Source organism: Vanessa atalanta, chromosome 9, assembly GCF_905147765.1.
Source record: "Vanessa atalanta chromosome 9, ilVanAtal1.2, whole genome shotgun sequence".
NCBI lineage: Eukaryota > Metazoa > Arthropoda > Insecta > Lepidoptera > Nymphalidae > Vanessa > Vanessa atalanta.
The window spans coordinates 8,739,082-8,759,974 of NC_061879.1; the positions used below are offsets into that span (position 1 = coordinate 8,739,082).

The 20,893-nt window shown below is 30.5% G+C and overlaps 3 protein-coding genes across 5 annotated transcripts in view; all 3 read right to left on the reverse strand.

The window, feature by feature from the left end:
• The window catches only part of LOC125066336 (cadherin-23), a 34,058-nt gene that overhangs the window by 11,411 nt on the left and 1,754 nt on the right, over positions 1-20,893 (reverse strand). For all 3 annotated transcript variants that reach the window (XM_047674385.1, XM_047674383.1, XM_047674384.1), the window contains exons 2-11: positions 6,945-7,320; positions 5,404-5,555; positions 5,106-5,324; positions 4,461-4,752; positions 4,117-4,289; positions 3,610-3,807; positions 2,809-3,002; positions 2,300-2,500; positions 1,476-1,590; positions 507-669 (exon numbers count right to left, since the gene is read on the reverse strand). In XM_047674385.1, the coding sequence (XP_047530341.1) occupies positions 507-669; positions 1,476-1,590; positions 2,300-2,500; positions 2,809-3,002; positions 3,610-3,807; positions 4,117-4,289; positions 4,461-4,752; positions 5,106-5,324; positions 5,404-5,555; positions 6,945-7,152 (1,915 nt within the window). In that variant the 5' untranslated portion in view covers positions 7,153-7,320. The remainder of the gene's footprint in view (positions 1-506; positions 670-1,475; positions 1,591-2,299; positions 2,501-2,808; positions 3,003-3,609; positions 3,808-4,116; positions 4,290-4,460; positions 4,753-5,105; positions 5,325-5,403; positions 5,556-6,944; positions 7,321-20,893) is intronic.
• On the reverse strand, positions 13,948-15,034 carry LOC125066339 (prostaglandin reductase 1-like). Its single transcript, XM_047674388.1, has one exon. It carries the CDS (start codon positions 14,988-14,990, stop codon positions 13,980-13,982), a length of 1,011 nt encoding a protein of 336 aa, XP_047530344.1. The 5' UTR covers positions 14,991-15,034; the 3' UTR covers positions 13,948-13,979.
• On the reverse strand, positions 17,609-18,685 carry LOC125066337 (prostaglandin reductase 1-like). The gene has a single exon (XM_047674387.1). It carries the CDS (start codon positions 18,656-18,658, stop codon positions 17,645-17,647), a length of 1,014 nt encoding a protein of 337 aa, XP_047530343.1. The 5' UTR covers positions 18,659-18,685; the 3' UTR covers positions 17,609-17,644.

Consider the following 20,893-nt stretch of genomic DNA (forward strand, 5'->3'; position numbering starts at 1 on the left):
ATCACGAAGGCGTGTCTCTCCGCGTAAAACTTAAAAACAAATATAATCGCTTAATCTAATTTTTATATTCTTTTGCTGTCTTTACTTTTAAGTTAATCGACTCACGCACACCAAGACATCACACATCTTATAAGCAACGTCACTCACTAAACAAATGAACGCCGATAATTTAACATGGAGGGGCGCGCCTTCGTGATTAAAAAAAACTATAAGTTAGTATTATCTACGAATTTATCGGTGTCTACAAATATGTAATGGTATGAATATACATACTATATTTATAATCAACGCGTGAAAAAATGTCGTTACAAATGTCGGCGAAGTTGTTCTTGGAATTATGGAAGTAAAATTAAAGGATATAATGAATTAAGTGGAATTGTATTGCATTAAGTATATATGTATATATAACAATAATATACTTCTGTTGGAGTTTCGTAGCCCAACTCCTTTTGTCATTGAAAAAGGTTATATAATATATAAAAAAAAGAACAATCCTTTCTTCTTACCGTTCAAGTCAATATCTCTAGCTTCTAATATAAGTGGGTTCTCGAATTCCAGTTCATTTTCTAACAATCTCGCTTCGTATTTGTTAGCGAGGAACATCGGAGCGTTGTCGTTTACATCCTCTATGTTTATTATCAGCTGGACGGTGTTTCTATTACCCTTGCCCTGAATTAAATTAATCAATGATAGTGTTAGACATATCATAGGATCATACATATTCGTTAAGACATATTATTGGTTCATTAGCTTAAGTCCTTATAAATATAGATTTATTTCGTATCTACCATATATTGGTTGGAATTTCTATTTGTTTCAACTTAACTATACATAAATAAATAAATTATATACTACTAGCGACCCGCCCCGGCTTCGCACGGGTTTAATGCTCATACTAAATATACTACAGAATGTTTTACAACGTTTACAGTTTTTCAGTCATTAGACAATACAAACCGCTATGTCCCTGCTTTTAAAATCAATAAAAGCAGGGACATAAATGCTTAAAATCGCTTCAAAATAAACCATTATTTCCTCGTAAAAAGTGGGCTGTGGGCTATCCTTAAGAGATTAACATCGCGGACTTTTTTGAAGACCTTTTTAAAAAGTGTACAATACTATAGTACATTAGTTTGATCTATCTCGTAGGGATCAGCCAGCGCCAAACGCAAAAAAAAATATTATTATAATTATATATTATAATTTATTATATATTATATTTATAGAAATATATAGAAACCTCTAAAATTATTAGTGTTTCTCGACAATATTGTACATGTATTATACATATAAACATTCCCCCCTGAATCAATCTATTAAAAAAAAACCACATCAAAATCCATAGTGTAATTTTAAAGATCCAAGCATACATAGGGACAGACAGCGGTAATGGCTCATGGCATATGATAAATCCAAAATATAATAGATTTTTACTTAGTTGTACGATTATTCATGGTTGATACAGTTAACAGTACCTGATCATCCCTAGCTTCGACTGTGAGATAATGCCTCGAAACGAGTTCTCGGTCGAAGCTATCATCGCCTGCTTGTTTTACCGTTATCACGCCTGATATCGGGTTGAGGTGAAGTCTGAAATTACCAATACATTTAGCTGGATGACAACATAGAACTTAACCAAAGTTACTTGAATAGAGTAAGCAGCTTTTAGTTTTACAAATTATTACCAATATGATTGTGATATTGAAAATGTGAATTTGGAGATTTTCATGTACAGAATAAACAGTACAGTCAATACAGTGAAAATCCAGTAAACTATAATATTATGTATTTTTTAGCATTAGCATTTGTTTTAGCATTAGCAGCCTGTAAATTTTCCCACTGCTGGGCTAAAGGCCTCCTCTCCCTTTGAGGAGAAGGTTTGGAGCATATTCCACCACGCTGCTCCAATGCGGGTTGGCGGAATACACATGTGGCAGAATTTCGTTGAAATTAGACACATGCAGGTTTCCTCACGATGTTTTCCTTCACCGCCGAGCACGAGATGAATTATAAACACAAATTAAGCACATGAAAATTCAGTGGTGCCTGCCTAGGTTTGAACCCGAAATCATCGGAAAGATGCGCGCGTTCTAACCACTGGGCCATCTCGGCTCGTATTAATGTAAGTAATTAAAATTTTTACTATTAATATATTAGTTAAGGATCAAAGATGGAAAACAGTACCAAAATGAGTGTGAACCAGAATTACTTATTTAATTTAATCATTAAAAATTAATGCGTTAAATAAAGCTTTTATGTCCTAGCCACTGATTTAGAAGCAAAATGTGAAGATACTTACAAATGAGCGATACTGCCACCTAGACTAGTGTATCTCACACCTCTAGTGCCATAGTTGTCGGAGTCTTTGTCCAAGGCTTGCACCCAAGCTACTGTAGTGCCAACACCACAGTTTTCAGGAATAGAAACTGTGTAGAGTGACTCAGTAAACTCAGGAAAGTTATCGTTTTCATCTTTTATATGCACCGTTATTGGTACTACACTGAAAAAATGTTTAAAAATTAAAATTCAAAATGTTAGTCAAAGAAAAAAAAAATATCTTTCATATTTTCAATATGAATACTTGAATGGTCTCTTAAAGTTGTCAAACCTTATGATACAAAAAATATATGGATTTGTTTAAATCTAGCACAACACAGCAGAACTGTTAACCATTAATTGATTATTTTGGGTTTTCTCTTGTTAGTTCAAAAACAAATTTGCAATATGCAACAAATTTGCAAGTATGAATGTTTAGTAAATTAAATTATTATATTTTATAATACATGCTTAAATCTAAGCTGGAATTACCTCATTTTTGGGTCTTTGGTAACAATCTCTTTGGCGACTAGACTGAAGTTCATGACTGTAACTTTTTCATAATCCAAAAAGGATGGGTCATTCACCCTTATGAGAAAAGAAGCCTCATTGATGCCTTTGAAAGGTGTAACATCAAAGACACCTTTATCACCTACTAAATAAAGTTCAAAAGTCCCATTTTTACCCTGAAAGAAATTTTCATATTTTTATTTTTAACAGACCTAGTAATTAACTAATTTTCTATTATTAAAATTCATACAAGTTTGTATATCTTAGATATTGAAAGAGGAAACTATACTAAATAGTATATAACTATACTGGAAGATAAACAAACTTTAGATTATATGTAATTTGTCAAATAGCTCTTCTGCATACAACAGTTATTTAAAGACATATTTAATAGTAGTACAGCATTAGTGAACTTAACTAATTATATCCACTTTAATTTAACTTCCGAAATTCCAATACTTTAGATATTCAATATATTATTTATAAAATAATCCATTATTAATAAAATACATTGTTATAGATCTCAGCCAATTATGTTAAGTCAATTGAAGGTCAAAGTATTTATTTCTACACTTTCAGTCTCTATAATAGGCTATAGAATATAAATACTAGAATATTTATCAAAAAAAAATTTTAAACAGTGTATAACAGTGTAAATATAAAATTCAAAATATAAAAATTTGGGGTCGATCATGATTTATCATAGGTCTAAATCATTTATATAAAAACAATTAAATACTAGTAATAACTACAAAAAAATGAGTAATGCTAATGTAACATTACTTGGTCATAATCAAAAACTTCCGGTACTGCATCTTGCAAAAATGTTATAGGTGTGTTTTGCTGTGCATTTTCAATCACTTCCCCGATGTACCTGTCACTTCTGAACCTGGGCTCTTCATCATTTACATCAGTAACTATAATTGTCACTTCTGTTGTGGCACTAGGCAATGGGGACACCATATGGGACTCTTCTGTAGCCTAATAATGAAACAAATGTTTTTATACATAAATAATAAAAAATATATCCTTTAGACCAGAATCTAGTACATAAATTTGAAATAATTACAACATTTTGTGATTTAAAAAACTAATGATCATTTAGTAGATTGCTTGTATGTAATTTATTTGATTACTATTTTAATAGAAGACTTCATGCATTTCTGTTGAGCCTAGTATGCCTTTACTAGATAATAATATTTGGTCAATACATAAATATTACTACACCAAGTAGTTGAATTGAACCTTAATAAAATAATATAGATCTAAGAATATAGCCAAATAATGTACCAAAATCTCAAGAATATAAGCTCCATTGCTATTACTAGGGTCTTCTCTATCTAAGGGACTGATTGTGTAAACAATTCCAGAGCTGCTATCAATATCAAAGTGTTCTTCTCCACCAGATATAATACTGTATGAGATGCGGTTGTTAATGCCCCTATCACCATCAATAGCTCGTACTGAAAAAATAATTGTAATATATTAACAGGTTTACTTTTTCTATAATTTCAAAAGTATTTCGTTTACCAAAATTAATATGTATGTTTGATAACCATAATAAAAAATAAATTGCAATAAGACATATTTTATAACACAAAAAAACAGAGTTAAGTTATTCCAATAGAAAATACCTTGTAAAACCGATGTTCCGACAGACGCATCTTCACCGATTCTGGTAACAGGACTCGCAACAACAAATTCAGGTGGTTGGTCTTCAACATCTTGTACTTTAACTAAGATAGCGGCCGTACCCGTATTAACCCTCCCTTGATTAGCCCTATCAACTGCTAGAATCCTTAACTGATACAGAGATTTTCGTTCATAATCTAATCGATTTGTTAAACGTATTACTCCTTTCCCATTCACTGTTTGGATAGCAAAATTTTCTACATCACCATCCAGTTCTTGTAAGTTGTATAAAACCTGTAGAATTGTACATATTTTGATTGTTTATCTTTTAACGTGCGTTCGTACTAGATAGATACCTAAATATTTAAACTATATACTACCAGAAGATCAAGTAATAAAATATAACAATTACAGCAATGTTATGATTTTAAATGTTTTGATATTGACAATTTGACATTGGCAGTTCCTTGGCTAGCGACCTTGTCTCATTGTATATTTGACAATGACAGCTCAACTAATTGCTGTTTCAACTTTTGCAAAATACTTTGAGTAAGTAACGATATATAGATAAAGATTAAATTAGTAAATAATATGTATTAATATTATAGTCATACAATTATTATACTAAAGAAAAATACTGTGTATACCTGACCATATGCACCCTCATCTAGATCGGTTGCTTCCACTGTTAGTAAAACACCTGGTGGTGCGTCTTCCTTAACGGTAATTGCGGAAGGGTAAGGTTTAAAAATGGGTTCGTTGTCATTCACATCTTCAACTAACAACAAGAAGCTTTGCGTAATAAAATTACCCTCGCCTAGATTGCCATCAGTTAATGTAAGCACGAAAGAATATTCATCACGCACCTAAAAAGTAAGGAAGTTTTTATTATATAATCTTTACAATTTAAAAAAAAATAAAAATTTGGTGAAATTGGTTTTTTACCTCTCTATCTAATTCCTTAACTAAATAAATATTAGCTTCGTTGGACGAAATGGCTTCTATTCTTAATATATCACTACCGACTTGCTCTCTTATTCCAAATCGCAATGTATCTCCGTCAGGGTCGAGGCCCCTCAAACGGTATATTAAGCTCCCTAAAATTTAACATTATTTATACAATTAAAATAATACGTCAGCCTATTTACAATCATAATATTATTTGAAAGTGATAGTAAGTACGTGATTATCATTACTTCTGTGAATATTGTGCCCTGTCGGCACAACTTAAAGCCGTTAAACTAAGAATTGATTTGAATTCTGTGATCATAAACAAATGTGATAAAATATATTTTATTATAATAAATTTGAGGGTAAAGACGTTGTTTTAATAAAATAATAATAATATTTTCCCTATTTTTTTAAAATATAAATACGACCTTAAAGGACTATACGATTTTACTATTAGTTTTTTGAACGCTAAAAATTAATTAATTTTAATGCTGTGTTTCGTGTGAGAGATTTAACACATTATTTTGGCTGGCAGAAGAAATAACTTATTTAAGAGCAAATGTTTATGATCTGTTGCTGTAATTTACCTGCCCACTAAAAACATTCTAAACAGTTGAAATCGCTAGTTGCAACATTTTTACAAGAAAGGAACGTCATTTTATTCCGATAAGTTATGTACAGCGTGTGACTAATAGCATTTCGTTTCATATTTCAGATAAGCGGGATTGCAGTATGGCTTCCCCTGTTGGGTGTTAGTTGTCTTGGTAACCCGACTTCCCCCTCATAGTAATTTCCGGATGTCTGTCCTGTCATGGTTTTCACTCAAACAAACTAAACCAATTTTGTGTATTCGTTTATTTTGGTTTTTTACTGTAATTACTAGGAAAGTACCTTGATTATTACAAACTAGCACTGGAATAATAGGTCCATTATGTTACGTACGAATATTTTAAAGTCAATATTTTGACACAATAAATGAAAACATAAATAGTATCAGTACGTCTTCACTATTTTCTTTGGCTAAATTGAATTAATTGGTTATTGAAAATAATAAGATTTATGCATAAATATATATTTTCCTTTTTGGGTATTATAGAAGAAATACCATCAAGGTATAGGCATTGCTTTAACTATAGTTCTATTTTGACCTTTGACTTTTGCCTCGACTTCGACCTTTGACTCTGATACGTTTAATATAATAATTTATTCGATCATTATAAATGAACCACACATCCTTAAATCAAAACACAGATAATTGATGTTTGACGGTATAATAACGAACTAGTAGGTGGTACCCAATCAGATGGGATTGCGCACAGTCGTACCCACTTATATATGTTGTATGTATTATTAACATTGCATAGTAATAAACAATAACTTAAGAGTATCCATTCCATCTTGTGTAATAGATATAGGCTTGTAAGGTCGTTAAACAGAATGTACACACGTTCGGAACTAGTCAGGTCTTCAGTTAATCGGTACACGGTATCGAAGGTATATAATTACATCATCTTAAAGAATATCCAATAACTTACCAACGGGCGTGTCAGGGCCTTCCTTTAATCTTATAACTATTTCTGAGCGTCCATCGATAAGAAATCGCGGTGGTCTGTTTGCTGACACTACTTGGATACATACCAGTAACCAAAACACACATTGGATACATATTTTCTGTCCTGATTTTAAACGAACTCTTGGCGGAGTTTTCGCATTTTTTGCGAAGAAACGCACCTTCGCTTTCATGGCTCATCTGCCGCATTGGATCTTATTGTTTATTGTAATAAAGAACATTTTCCCACTACTTTCGCACGGTTTCACCGTGAGAAGATTTGGCGCGTGCAATACGGGCGAAAGTGTTGACACCACTCTCTTAAGTTAATTTCTGCTACGTGCTGTTAAGCTTGCGAGTACCTGTAATAGATAAGTGACAATTTTTTAATGGTTTGTTTATTTAGAAAGTATTTTTTTAATAAACAGTTTTAAGTAATACATTAAGTTTAAGTAATATAATACAGAAAACTATTTAAGTATCGCTTAGAAGATTTGGAGAAAATACTTTGTAACAGACGGACAGACAGATACAAGAGCGTGGTATGCATTAAAATATTTTAATTTTTAAATAAAATACGTAAATGCAAGGGTAACACATTTAATGCAACATAGATAAATATATTGCTTTAAATAAAGATTTCTTATACAGATAAAAATAATTACGTAAAAATTACATCGAAAGTAATAAAGTCGAGTTTTCCAACGATCACAACATGTTTGTCTCATTTTAAATTACTTATTTATCCGTCTGTATATTTATTTATTTATCTAGTAGTTTGCGAGTTATAGTCATCAACATGTAGGTTATCTCAGTGGATAACCAGTGCGTGTCAAAGGCTGAGGTTGTTAACTGCCCGTGTCTCATTGTTAGCCGACATTAACACATGCCTTGCTTAACTTTTAGGTTTTTGTTAATACAATGTTTTTTTTAAAATGTTGTTTTTGATTTTTTTTTTATTCTTATATTCATTCATTCACATAGATTCAATTCGAAATCAAAAAACGACGATAGATTTCCAAATAATCAATATTGTATATCGAAATATATATATTTTTTAAATTACAATACAAATTTTTACCAAATGGTTAGTAATGATAAATTATTATTAATGATTTGCTATGGTTTTTACTAGAACGAACTGTAGACTACTAGCTGATAAAACACAGCTTTCGATCAATAATAGTGCTATTGAGGGGAGAGCACTGCCATGTCAAGAAGAATACGATTTTCGTATGAGTTTATAACTTATATTCTTGAGCACTAAAAAGGATTCTTAGAATTCTCAAAAAGAGTCGAATCAAGGATGACAATTTGTCAAACAGAGTTTACTCTTCCCTTAAGAATAAAAGTAAATATTTTATGAACGTATTTGGTTTTCTGTAATAAAATACGCAATTAAAATTTGTATGGGAAGTGCAAAATTAATTCAAGCAACCAAAGACTAGAAGGTATAGATAGAGCAGGATACTCAAACGCTACAACATTTAAGATAAGCCAATGGTTCTTCGATCTTGTAAATAGTTTAAAAAAATAGAACCCTTCATAGGAAATTATAATTATGTTGCAATTTTTAACTTACTTGCAATTAGTTGTAACTTGTTACTAACTTTCATTAAAAGATGAAGTTTAAAAATGAATTGTTGAAGTATACTCAGCAAAATACTACATAGCTTTAGTTACCGATACATAAAGTGTAACTATACAGTTATATCAGGTTTATTTTGTTTAGATGTTACGAGAAATAATTTCACGTAATATAATCCAATTCTATGGTAACAATATCACCGTTAAGAAATACTTAGAATTGATAAAAAATACCATCAACTTTATTTGTTCACCTGGAACTAATTGACTCAAAATCTTCAACTTTTTACTATTACTCAAGACGATTTCTTTTAACGCTTACGACGATTTCAAATGCTTTAGTTGCTGACGAATACAATGAATAAGTGTTTTATAAATAATTTATATAAAAAGAACACTGTTCTGTATATATACAAAAAAATGACCATCTATTCGTTGGTACTCGTATTTTCTCTAACAATTAGGCTGTTGTTACAAAATTCTCTGTTCTCAGATTTACTAATGAAGTAAGCATTACTTCAACGCTCACAATGACACGATCAACGTAATTTCATCAAGCGGCTTTATTTAAAGCGAGTGAATATTTTGTAAAGAGGTTCGTTCACATGCATCATATTTCAAAACAATAGTTAGATTACATAAAAATAATTAAAATTGACCTCGTGTCGCCGGATGCGTGTAATGTATTGAGATGTCGTTGACGTATACCGACAATGCGTCAAAAATGGGCGTCGAAATGCGTCCTGTCATGCGATGCTTGAAACAAAAGGAGCAAAGAGCGCAACGGGCGAAGGCCGTTGACAGTGGTGCCGGGTGGGAAACATTATCGGGGAATGAACTTCATTTTGTTATTTGCTATCACTACAATTATAATTGAATAAGCTAGTTAACAGCGAGCCGTTAGCTGTTTTGTGAAAATTTTATGTTTTATCTTATATTACACATGATATGTATTATAATATTAAGTTTACGGCAACTGTGTTGACTATCCTATATAGAAAAAGAATGGAAGCGTTAAGATATTATTTCGATTATATACAATAACAGATTATAAACAACAGAACAGATTTAACATTAAATATCCCCAAAATGTTTAAGTTGTTAAACTTTATTATTTTAAATAAAATATTTTTTGCCTTTTTTTAAACTTTGCTCCAAGAAAGTGTTATATTGTACGAATTAAGCAGGTACACAATGTGTGTTATTTGTGTGCGATGGGTGTGACGGAAGATAGAACTACGAAAGGAGTTCAGAGCGGTACCGAAACAAGAGAAAGCAATACCCTCTGTTTATTCAACGAACTTTACGCAGGCCGTTAATTTGATACAACTATATCATACGTGAACATTGAAAATTGGCGTAAACTTTCTCGTTTCCATATAAAGGAGGGAAATATTATTTAAATATAATTAAAAGAAAATGATCAAAATTGAAAAGTAATTTATCTAAATAAAAAATGTCTGGATCTCATGTTTTTTTAAATACGGTATATATGGAATATATGTATGTCCCTACACTGTAATAAGGACGTTATATTTTTATACGAATGTTTGATTGCATAATATAGTGTATCTGTAAGTCTATTTATTCAAAATGAAACTATTTCATTATATTGTTTTACGTAGTTATCCGTGATTTTTAACGTGATACACCTACAGTATAAGACTTATATTATTAGGCTTCCTTTTTCAAGTTAATCCTTATTACGCTATTTTGACGTTTAAATATCTAGTTAGGTTACTTAACCCAATAAATCAAATAGTGGCGAACTTTTATGTCTTCATAAAATAATGGCGGTACCTATAAAATACTATTAAAGTTTGTAATTACATAGTGTGGGAACTTGGATCGTAAATTTAAATGTTTTTACATAAGACGATCGTCATGTCTAATTTTCTTATGATACCGTATCAGTTGCATTCGTTATCGCTACTCAATCATACACGCAATATACATTTTAATTTGTAATACTGGATTTTATTTACTTTTATGATATGTAGCAAACTATTTACCAAAATATGTGGTATATACAAATAACACAATTGTTGTAATAATAAAGAGGAAATTAGGTTAACAACATAGCAACGTACGTAAAAATAATTAATCTGATTTATATGAAGTTTGTACATAAGATAATTTTAGGAGGAATATAGGCAGGCATACTGTAAGTTTGAATGCTGCATACATTTTTCATATATGCTTAGCTACTTATGGCTCATATTGACGTGTATTTCGAAGCGAAGGATACAAAGCGAAACTTTTTGTATAAGACTGTCAGTTTTTTAAACTTCTATACTTAAGCCATACAAAAACAGTATTTGTAATTTTTATAATATATTACAAATACATATTAAGAAATATTACAATATTTTTGAATTAATTAAAGACAAAATTATTTACGATGAGACATACATACATACAGGTGAAGACGTCACTTGATTATAAATATTGTATGTATTAAGAATTAAAATTAGTATGTTTACTACTCTTTTATCAACTGATTAAAATTTATATAGATATAGAGTGATAGAAGACGATGAACGTAAATAAAGTGGAACTAACGTGTTTATTGTTTACTAATTGAAACATACGTAAAGCGATGTTTGCTTGTCGAATTGGTGATTTCATAATAAAACTTTATGGAGATAGAATTTTACACAATGCATCAATCAAGTACTTAAAATATATGGAACCGATTTATTTTACTGTTGTTTTTGTAACATTTTGTTTTTAGTACTTATATGTAATCCATTGTTACATAATTATTAGAATGTCGTGGTTTATTTAATCAATAAAACATTCATACATCTTGGTAATATAAAATAAGAGGTAAAATATTTTATACAAATACGACTGTTGCGAAGTGAACATTGTGTAACGGACGGCATTCGTTATTAGGGTAGTACTTAAATATATAATGAGAAAGAGATAGAAATACTATCTAAGAGAATAACACTGATTCTAATAGACTATCCTTGACACTAAAAGACTTGGACGCCGGATTATTTTTTAACTTAAAGATGTCAATATTAAGATTTACATTATTATTTTTATATACGATTCTGTTTTATAATATAGTCATTGTAACAAAACTGTTATTCATCTTATCACGAGACTATCGATATCGTGTAATTTCAGGTTTTCTTCGCAACGTGAGGCTTAGGCACTCTGACGGTATAGGACGGTAGTGTCTCTATTTTAATCCAATTATGCATATTAATTATATACTAATAGGCAATAAATACTATTGGTATTTCCTGCTTTATTAATATTAATCAACACACAGAATAAGTAAGGCACCCAACTTATAATATACGTATAAGCCTATCATGGTTGAAAGAGATATTTCGTTCTCGATTTAAATAAAAATGAAACGGTACAATTTATTGTTTGCATGTAACAGATTATTTATTTTTAGAGATTTAATAACCATCAAATGTGTTTCTAATAGATGCTTGTGTTGATCATATCATTTATTACGCAGTTGTAAGATGTATCTCGACATGATTTTTTTTTTTTGTTGAATAAAGAATGAATCCATTGTACCGTTTATTTTAGAAGTAAGTAAAAATATTCATTTTAAAATGTCACCCAAAATTAGTAGTCTAATGGCAAGTGATAGTAATATTAATCATTCCTCACATCAACGGACCAAACTTGGGCACTGGGTTGTCTTTTGTTGCTATTGTTAGTCTGGCTCACTAGCCCTTCAAGCTGGAACAGAACAATACTAAGCATTGCTGTTTTTATATACATCCTTATCTATAAAACACTAGTCTAGATTTTTTTTCCGAATCCATAATGAATATCATTGACTATTATTTAAGATCTCGACCAATGATATGGCATCAATACAATATCAAAGTTGTTATTTTCTTTGCTTCTGTTGCGCAAGGAAGTTTATGTGAAGATTTTAAAGTTATTTTTGCAAACGCTAGCATAACTACACCAATTACACACATATTTATATATAGCGTTTATACGTATACGTATAGTCACCTCGATTGAGTCATATCATATAATGATTTAATACTAAAAAAACATATTTATAAATAAAACATAGAACTTTTTAATATTTGTTACGCGATATTGCTTAGTTTGTATTTGCATACATTAAATTTGTCTGTCAAACAAATGATTAAAATAAGTACAACTAAGTATAACTGTAGATTAAAATAATAATACATATATGTAAGAGCAGTGCCATGCTACGAAGAAATATCTAAATTATAGAAATTAAAATACGTTCCGCCAAATTTTACATAAACGTGATGATACTATATCAATTCTGGTTAAAGTTTCTTACAGCGCCAATCTATGGGTGGTGGTGACCATTTCCCATCAAATCACTTATTTGTCGGTCCACCGAACTATATTAAATATATACAAACAAAAATTGAAGAGTCATCAAGAGGAAAGTGTGATTTGTGGTAAATTGTATTAGAATTTGGAAGGTTGACGTTTAAAATTCATAGATCGTTTTGCGCGTTTGTGTTACGTTTTTTATGTATACAATTAACACTAATTCTAACAAAAAATTAGTTAAATTTGAATCATATTTGAAGTATAATTACTAAGCCAAATATTACCGTAAATGAATCCGACATTGTAGTTTATCCGATATGTCGTCTCATGATAATGGATACTTTGAAAAATATTCCGTTGAAGGTGCATAGCAGGTGAGCCGCTTTTTATACGCGAAAGTATCTCGGTCTTCGCATTCGCTCTTAATTATAGGGTCACTTCCTCCTTACTCATAGACGCTAACTATTTCCCTACTTCTTTACTATCTAGGTAAACCAACCGATATTTATATAAACATATTTGATTGGCAGCTTTCGTTTTCGGACAAGAAAAAAATCTTAATTTATTTAACGTCTAATTTATATAAAGAAATTGATATGAATAAAAAATGTTAAGATCCATTGATTCACGAAGCTACCTTCTAGGTTGACATCAGTTGGCTGAATTATGCTGTAGTTTCAAGATGATGTTTAACTTAAATAATGTGTTTTTAGTTACCATAGTTATAAACTAAATGCAAATTAATGTTGATATGCTACATTATTTAAGGACGTTTGCCCCATCGCAGGTGAGTGTTGCTCACAAACCGTATCGGTGCGGTTAAGCGCTAGGGTGTCTGATTCACCATTTCACACAAACTTAAAGTAAATACCTACAACAAGCATTAAATTGTATGTATAAAAAAATATTCTTTAACTTCACTAAATATCACTGGGTGATTATTATGTAGATATTATTTTTCATTTACATCAGTTATAATAAAGATGGATTGTGGTATGACCCTGTTGAAATAAAATACGTATACAGTCATCCAGTTTTATTATGTATCAAACAGATATGTGATATTAATTCAATAATACAGTTATATATTCTAATGAAATATAAATAAATCTGCATGAATTATAGCGATTTATATTTTTACCACAGATTTACCAATGTTTTCCCCTATCAACATTCCAACAAAAGCATCGTAAATATTATCAAACCCTTCTGTTACGTGTTCACGGACCTTAATGTCTTCCGATTTAATCCACTGAATAATATCAGTATAAGCTTCATTCATTCGGCTTTTCCATCGTGATACTAAAATTCCTTCAACTTTTAATTGCTTCATCACTATATCAAACTGTGTCATTGTGGCTTTTGGTAGATTTGTATAATCTTCATTGTATACACTAATGCTTCCACAAACACAGACTCTTCCGAATTCATTCATTTGATTCATAATAATACTACTAATTTCTCCTCCAACGTTATCGAAGAAGCAGTCCACACCATTTGGTGCAGCTTGACGAAGTTCTTTGCGAATATCGACCTTTTTATAATTCAATGCTACGTCAAATCCTAACTCTTTCTCCAACCATTCAATTTTTTCATCGGTACCTGCAAAACCAATAACTCGGCAGCCCTTTAGTTTTGCAATTTGTCCCACTAGCGATCCAACGGCTCCCGCTGCCCCCGTCACAACAATTGTTTCACCGAATTTGGGCTTACATATTTCGAGAAGACCGAAATACGCTGTGGCCCCCAGGTAACCTACTGCCCCAAATGCAAATGAAGGTGGGAGTCCCTTTAAATCAGGTAAAAGGCTAACTTGAACACCAAATTTACTATCACAATCGCCTGTTTTTATTACACTATAGTCACACCAACCTTCATCTGATATTACTCTTGATCCTATCGGAAATTGAGAATCTTTGGAGTCTTGAACCATCCCAACTTGAAAACTAAATTGTTTAAATGGAATTGGAAACTTTCTATTATATGCTCTTTGATAGGGTTCAATACTCACCCATTCTGTTTTGACGAGTATTTCTCCATTTTGAAGCGACGGAAGCTCGTATTCTACAATTTCAAAATCGTCTCGCTTCGGCATGCCTTCAAAATATTTCTTCACGACATATTTTCGACCTTTAACCATTTTTAATTTACTTGTTACTTGTTTTTCTATTTACCGTTCACATATGTTCAAGCGACAATAAATTCTAGTTCTTCGATTTACTTCGCTCTATATATATGTATGGCGTTAAACAAATCAGGAATTTATAAATAGGGTAATAAATTGATTATACATTCCGAATATACCGGTATTATGATAGAAGTTTATAGCGCAACTATTAAAGCTGCATTAAATATTTTGTTTTCAATATTATTTTTACTTTAATTATATTAAATTATATATGGTCGATGGGACCATCTATTTATTTTACCACCAGTCAACGGGACAATTAAGTATTGATCTGGTAACAGTTTAAATAGTTGATTGAGTCAGTGTAATTGTAGGTGGGTACATTTTAAATCACATATTTTAAAGTTGCTGCCAAAGTATTGTAACATAAGTATGTATTCTGTTTCTTCTATATGTTTGCATTAATGTGTAAATTTGATATCGAAATTTCCATATAAATTGGACGTTTATACGATAAAAAAAACCAAATGCCATAGGATTGTATCAAATAGTTAAGAAGATGTTTTTGTATAGTGCTCCCAACTCATAGTTATTTAAATGAAATAAAGAATATTATATGTGGTTGTTAAAATATGAACACGTGTATTAAATTATTAATATTGTTTAAATTCGTTCTTTTAGCTTTCAAACCATCTCGAATGACATCTGAAACATTTTAACGCTTTGAGATTTCGGAAAAAGTATATCTTATTGTTGTTTTTTTTTTCACGTATCACGCGCAACCAATATTAAGAAACTAGGTGTCCCGTGTCCACAGTTACACTGACTCACCAAAAATACCACGTATCCTTTAAACTGGAATAATACTTAGAATTGCTGCTTGACGGTAGGCTATAAAATTATTGGGGTAAGATAAAAGGAGATTTTATTGGCTATTATGACCTTCAGTTATTCGAAGGTTTCGAAGTTTAATTTTTTTTTTTTTGATAAGACATTTTTAAAAAGAGAGTCGAATACGTAAACGTGTTCTTGATGCACGTCCCTTTGACCAACCTTCGTAAAAATATATTTTTTTTAAAAGTTTTCCATAGCTGTTTTATCTACTGTTTATTAATTTACCACAATAAATATACATATTTATATCATAAAACAACTGATCAGTGTTTACGGAAATGAACATGATATAAATATATTGTGTTTTATTATTATTCTCAAAGTCTTTGTTCATATGAATGAATGATTTAAAAAACCGTAAATTCTCAAGTTAATTATTATGTCAACTTTAACTAGGAAGGTCAAACTTTCGAATTATATTTGAACGTTGTTTCGTATAAATGTTAAATGTAAAATATACAACATATGAAATGTGGTATGTTTTTGATAAATTTTATTTAAGTAGTCACTACTTTCTAAATCGTCATTATACAAGATAAATGATTTAAAGTAACCACTGGCTTAGAATGTAGATTATAGAGAAGAACTACAATAGTTACTCTTTTTTCATCGATATTATAATGCAATATGCAATAGCCATATTATAAACAAAACTAAGCTGGATTTCTATAATTGAAATATATATACGACATTGGTAGATCTTATACAGAAAAATCAGCGATAATATTTCGTAAATATGTTATTATATAAAACATAATTTCATAATTTATATTTATTATTATCTTTGATTAAAAATATAGCGATAAAAAAGTAAGAATAGTTATAGTTTGATTTAATATTCACACATACGTTTTTAGAAATATAAATATGAAATATATAAAAAATATAAATATTATAGAAATTGTTAATCAAACAAACCTCTTTAAATAATAGCTGAGTCTACTCGAATATTCTAGCCTCATAATAAAATTTAATCATTTATTCTTGTTACTATAAAGGGTTATCGGCTTCTGATACTGAATTGTAAGGAGATATAGAAATGTATTTTAGGTAAAATAAGTATATTTTTTTAATTGTGGACACTTGCAGTGTAATTATAGACACAAAGGACATGACTTCCTAGGTCGTATGGTTAGTTGCGCATTGAGGTTGTAAGGAGCGTGGTTTATTAAATGCATTTGCTTGTTTGCATACCTAACAAATATACCTATATGTATGTTATTATTAAATTCTCAGAAAACTAAATGTAAATCCTTATTTCTTAACCCATATTCCCGGCTGAGTTGCGTAGTGGGTTATTGGAGTTGTTACCCTTACAAAATATGATTGTGAAATAGTTTTAACTTTACTCAACAAGAAAAAAAAAACAATATACGCTTCAATACGACAAAACTGTATTATTTTTACTTATAGTAAACGTAATGGAAGATGGGAAACAATAAAAAAATTAAAAAAGAATAATTGTTAATTTAAAAGAATACTACTAAATATAATACAAAAATACTGTAATATTTAAGTAAAAAATCTATATCTTCATAAAAGGTAGAGAAAAGGTTACGATTGTGATAACATTTTATCGTTTTTTTAGTCAGTTACTGATAAAAAATATGTATAAATGATAACGCTAAATATCTTTGATCTCAACTGTTGTTTTTACAAATTAGATTAAGTTAAAAGAAGTAAATCATTTTTCGTTGATTTTATTTTTCAACATTTTTAAGTAACACAAACATAGAAATAACATTAAAGCACAGTAAAAAATAATAGCTCATCTAAATTTTCACAACTGCTTTACCGGTATTTTCTCCGGCCAACATTCCAACGAATGCGTCAAAGATTTTGTCAAAACCTTCTGTAATATGTTCCTTGGTCTTTATATCTCCAGATTTAATCCATTTCACGAGCTCAGAAAACGCTTCAGGCCAACGACCCAACCAGCGTGGTACTAGAAAACCTTCAATTTTTAATTGCTTCATTACAATATCCATCTGAACAATTGGAGCAGTTGCCAATTTTGTAGGATCATCATTGTATGAACTTATACTTCCACATACCGATACTCGACCGAAATTATTCATTTGATTCATAATAATACTGCTAATTTCACCTCCAACATTATCAAAGTAGCAATCGATACCGTTCGGTGCAGCTTCTTTTAGCACTTTACGGATGTCTGCCGTCTTATAATTGAAAGCCCTATCAAATCCCAAGTCTTTAACCAACCAATCAACTTTATCATCAGAACCCGCAAAACCAATAACTCGACAGCCTTTAATCTTCGCTATTTGTCCTACGAGCGATCCTACTGCTCCAGCTGCTCCAGTCACTACAACAGTCTCACCTGGCTTAGGTTGACACAATTCAAGTAAACCAAAATATGCTGTGGCACCGGGCATACCCACAGCTCCAACTGCCAAGGAAGGTGAAAGACCTTTTAGGTCTGGTGCTTTGTATACTGTATGAAGAAGAGAATTGGATGGTTGGACATTTGCGTTAATGATGCTGTAGTCGCACCATCCGTTATGTGACACTATTCTAGTGCCAACGGGATAGCGGGGATCCTTAGAGTCTTCGACAACTCCTACTTGAAAACCGAATTGATCATAAGGAACTGGGTATCTTCTATTATAGGCTCGTTGGTACGGGTCGACTCCTACCCACTCTGTTTTAACAAGAACTTCTCCATTCTGAATAGGGGGCAAATCGTACTCCACTATTTCAAAATCTTCACGTTTTGGCACACCTTCGAAGTGCTTCTTTACAACGTATTTTCGTGCCTTTACCATCCTTGTTACCTCACAATCAGCTTGTAACAAACTAAATGTTCGATGAAAACGGCACTATTAGAGCACTGACAGTTATCGCAAATATTTTTATCGTAAAGATCCATGTTACCGTTAATAGGTGAAATTATATTTTACGACAATCAACATAATACACCAATTCATGCTTATTTTGTGTTTTAGTGAAGATATATATATTTGCTACATAATATTTATGCGTATATTTAAAAAAATATATACATTATGAAATTATCACAAATATGTCTTTGAATATAATACCTTCGTTAGAAAATATGTATATGATACGTTTCATTTTTCTATAGCATCTGCTTAAACTAGTTATTATGAATATTTACTTATTACTGGATACTTTCCGTAACATATTCAATATCACTATAAATCTATAATATTATAGATAGGCCCCACTCATCGGTATTTTATAAACTAAAAATTGTATTACGTAATTAAATGGTACGAATCATATACAATGATTACTACAATGATTTGACGTCAAAGATAATAATTACATTAATTTAAAACAGTACAGTATGATTGTAGATATTATATAATTGTATTGAGTTTTTTTTTTTATAATAAATAAGTATTGTTAATGTTAATTGTTGAATAAGTTAATGTTATGTATAATATATGTTAAGTAAACAAAAGTTTCAGGGTCTAATATAATTTGTTTTTATTTTAAAATAATATATAATATATAAAATAATTAGGTGCTCTGTTCTTCTCTTCTCTGTTGCCCCTGGAACGTTAAACCTTTAAATCCAAGCGAGATTGTTAGCTAATATAAAATTATATATATAGCAAAGATCAAGAGCGTAGTCTCAAGATATGTACATAAGAAAACTTATCACGATCATGTTACTATGACACAAATCTCAACCTAGCCATGATATTATTTACACGTGTATTTCGCACGATTTCTAAAGGAACAAAAAGTTTTTCTCACATCTATTCGAAAGAAATTTTCCAACATTTGCGGATGCCGCGAGGAAATACATTACTTTAAATATTATTTAAATGAAATTAATAATATATGATAACTTTCAACATTAAAAAAACACAGATTCAATTTGTAAAACCATACACTTGGTAGTCGGTCACTGTGCAAGCCCGTCTGTGTAGGTTACTTTCATTAGACATTTTACCACCAAACAGTATAATTACAGGCATAAGGGATATAATATCTTAGTTCCCAAGGTTGCTGGCGCAGTGGAATGGAAGGAATAGTTAATATTTCTAACAGCGGTATTGTCTATGGGTTGGTGGTGACCATTTGCCATCAGGTGGCCCAGTTTCCTGTCCACCTAACTATATTATAATACATATATATATCTTACACTTCTATATAATGAAATGTAGCGGCGTTACAAAAGTAATCCTGATAAATAAAAATGAATATTGGTACGCTTGTTCTCTATGCGATGCTAAACCATTCATACGATTGTGATAAAACTTTTTACTGTAGACTCTTATGTTACCCTTGCGAAGCCAGGATGGGTAGCTAGTAAAAAATAAATAAAATATGCGCGAAAAATGATGACTACTTGTTTTGAAATTATCTACATAACTGATATCGATAAGATTTAAAAGAGATTTGCAATGACTTGCGTAAAATGTTTTGATGTCACATATTACTAACCGTTCAATACCTACATAAAAAAAAAATATATTTTAAAATTAAATACAAGAACTAGTAGTGTTGATGTGTTTTTATTGATTGCAATAAATAATTGTATAATTATTATTAGTATAAAATATTCTTTAACGCGATAAGTTCGGGTAACGAAAGAATCAAATATTGCTATATATTATATTTACTCGTAATCATTTATAAATTACTTTCTAGTAGTAGAAATTTGTGGTGTGTTAAATTATACTCTGCATTTTCATTGAAATAAGACATTTATGATAGCGTTATGTTTGTTTTTTATTGTATAAAAAGCTTTTTAATACGTGACGTTTCAAATAATATTTAAAATGTAAGAATAGATAGAATATAATTTTCTTATTAAGTTTTAATTAAAAATAAATTATAGTTATTATCAATATGTAGAATTTCGTTAATTAACTCAAGGGAGACTTGAAAAACTCTAGTTTTAGTGGTTTAGACTTATAGGGTTTTGACTTAGAAAGGATGTTGTGGGTTAGGAAATTTTGTACTCAATGCCTTGTAGGGATATATTGATATATTGATATTTGATCGAGGGCTCGTAATTTAGA